This window comes from Aureococcus anophagefferens (assembly GCF_000186865.1).
Source record: "Aureococcus anophagefferens unplaced genomic scaffold AURANscaffold_74, whole genome shotgun sequence".
Taxonomy (NCBI): Eukaryota; class Pelagophyceae; order Pelagomonadales; family Pelagomonadaceae; genus Aureococcus; species Aureococcus anophagefferens.
The window spans coordinates 56752-58723 of NW_008705625.1; the positions used below are offsets into that span (position 1 = coordinate 56752).

Genomic DNA, 1972 nt, shown 5'->3' on the forward strand with positions numbered 1-1972 from the left:
TGGCCACGCTGTCGTCGCCGCGCAGGAGCACGTTCGCCGGCTTGAGGTCGCGGTGCGCGACGTGGCGCGCGTGGAGGTACGCGAGCCCGTCCGCGAGCTCGAGCACGTAGCGCGCGGCGCGGCCGCGCGCGACGGCGCCGCCGGAGACGGCGCAGGCGTGGCGCGCGGCCTCCGGGTCGTAGGCCATGACGGGGCCCCGGGCGCAGAGCTCGAGGACGAGGCAGAGCCGCGCGTCGTCCTCGACGACGTCCAACACCCTGAGCACGCGCCGGTGGTCGAGCGTCCGCGCGAGCGCGACCTCGCCGGCGACGGCGTCCAGGGCCGTCGTGACTTTGGGCCGGCCCGTCGCCGGGTCCCGCGCCATGGTGCGCTTCCGTCTGAGGGCGGCCTTGTCGAGGATCTTGACCGCGACTTCGCCGCCGTCGGACGCTCGCGTCGCGCGCACGACGCGCGCGAACGCGCCGCGGCCGAGGGGCCCCCGGAGCGCGTAGTCCGGCAGGGCGTCGGCGTCGGGGTCGTCGTAGGCGGGCGGCGGGGCCGACTCGTGGAGCGAGAGGCGGTGCAGGTTCGCGCCGATCGTGCCGAGCGACGCCGCCCAGGAGCGGAGGCGATCGGCCTTGGATTTACGAGGGGCGGCGGTTGTGTCGGCTTGGACGCTGGCGCGGGCCGACGTCGCCCAGGCCTTGAAGCGCGCCGACCGCGACGGACGATGCGTCGCGGCGGCGGGCGGAGGAGGCATAATTTCGAAGGTGCGCACTGATCGCTGGCGATCTGCTGGCGCGCACAGCGTTGTGGAGAAACGCCCTCCAGGCCTCCCGACGTCTCCCGGCACACACTCCAGGAGTCTTACGTCTCGTCGAGTCGCGCGATCTCCCTCTCGAAATCGAAGCGAGGCGCCTGGATGGCGCGCGACCCGAAGGCGAGCGCGTCGCCGACGGCCGCGTGGTTCTGGGCCGTGACGAGCGCGTCCAGCGCGTCGCGTCTCTCCAGCAGCCCGGCGTCGCCGGCGCGCTCGTCGGTCGGGACTCGTCGTATCGCCGCGACGAGCGCCGCGCGCGCGGCGTCGACCTCGCGACTCAACTCCACGGACCGCGGCGCGACACCCTGCGCCGCGAGGACGCCGGCCATGTCCGCGCCGGCGCGCTGCGCGGCGTCGAGGTGTGACCGGTGCGGGGCGGTTTTGAGCTTGCCCTTCAAATCGTCAAACACGCCGCGGCGCGCCGCGTCAGCGATCTTGCGGTCCGCTATGACCACCGTTGGATCTGTGGTCGGCGCCGCGCCCTCGCGACCGTGGACGAGCGCGTGGTCTTCGTAGAGGGCGCGCAGCCGCGAGCGCCGGCCGTCGTCATCACTGGTGAGGCATCGTCTCGTGAGGAGGCGTTGTCGCAGGTGGCCCGCAGGCTGGTGCCGTGCGCGCGTTGGGAGGAGACGGAGAGCGGCGGCCATCCTCGCCTTGGCAGAGATGCAACATTGCAGCATCTTGTACTTCACTCACTTCAGGCACTTTCTTAGGCCGCCGGGAAAGGAAGCACTTCAACCACGGCAGGGCCGCCGCGACGAAGAGCGACGAACATAGCCCGCGCGGGATAGGTTAGCGCTCGGGCCGGTCCCGGAGGAGCGCGGCGAGCGCGGCGGCGTCCTTCGGCGCGCGCTCGCGCCTCCGTCGCCGCGAGAGCGGGTTCGACCCGGCGTCCCCGGAACTCCGCTGCGCCGCGGCGAGCTTGAATCGTTCCGCGGCGACGCGCGCGGGCGAGTAGTCGCGGTCGTCGTCCGCCGGCGCGAAGCCACGCTGGAGCCAGTACTCCTCGCCGTAGTCGAACGTGAGCTCGTCGCCCTCGGCGATGTCTTTGAGCGCGTAGAATGACACGCGCCGCGCCTCGAAATCGATTCGGTACTCGAGATTGGCGTGCTGCGCGTGGTTGATCGCGCGCGACGCGTGCGTCGAGGCGACGGCGTCGATGAACCGGTGGCT

General features: G+C 72.5%; 1 protein-coding gene across 1 annotated transcript in view; it reads right to left on the reverse strand.

Moving 5' to 3' along the window:
- Nucleotides 1-1591: 1591 nt before the first annotated feature.
- The window catches only part of SOC13 (hypothetical protein), a gene marked incomplete at both ends in the record, with an annotated part of 1712 nt that continues 1331 nt past the window's right edge, over nt 1592-1972 (reverse strand). Inside the window, one exon of the mRNA XM_009043854.1 lies at nt 1592-1876. Within this exon, the coding sequence (XP_009042102.1) occupies nt 1592-1876 (285 nt within the window). The remainder of the gene's footprint in view (nt 1877-1972) is intronic.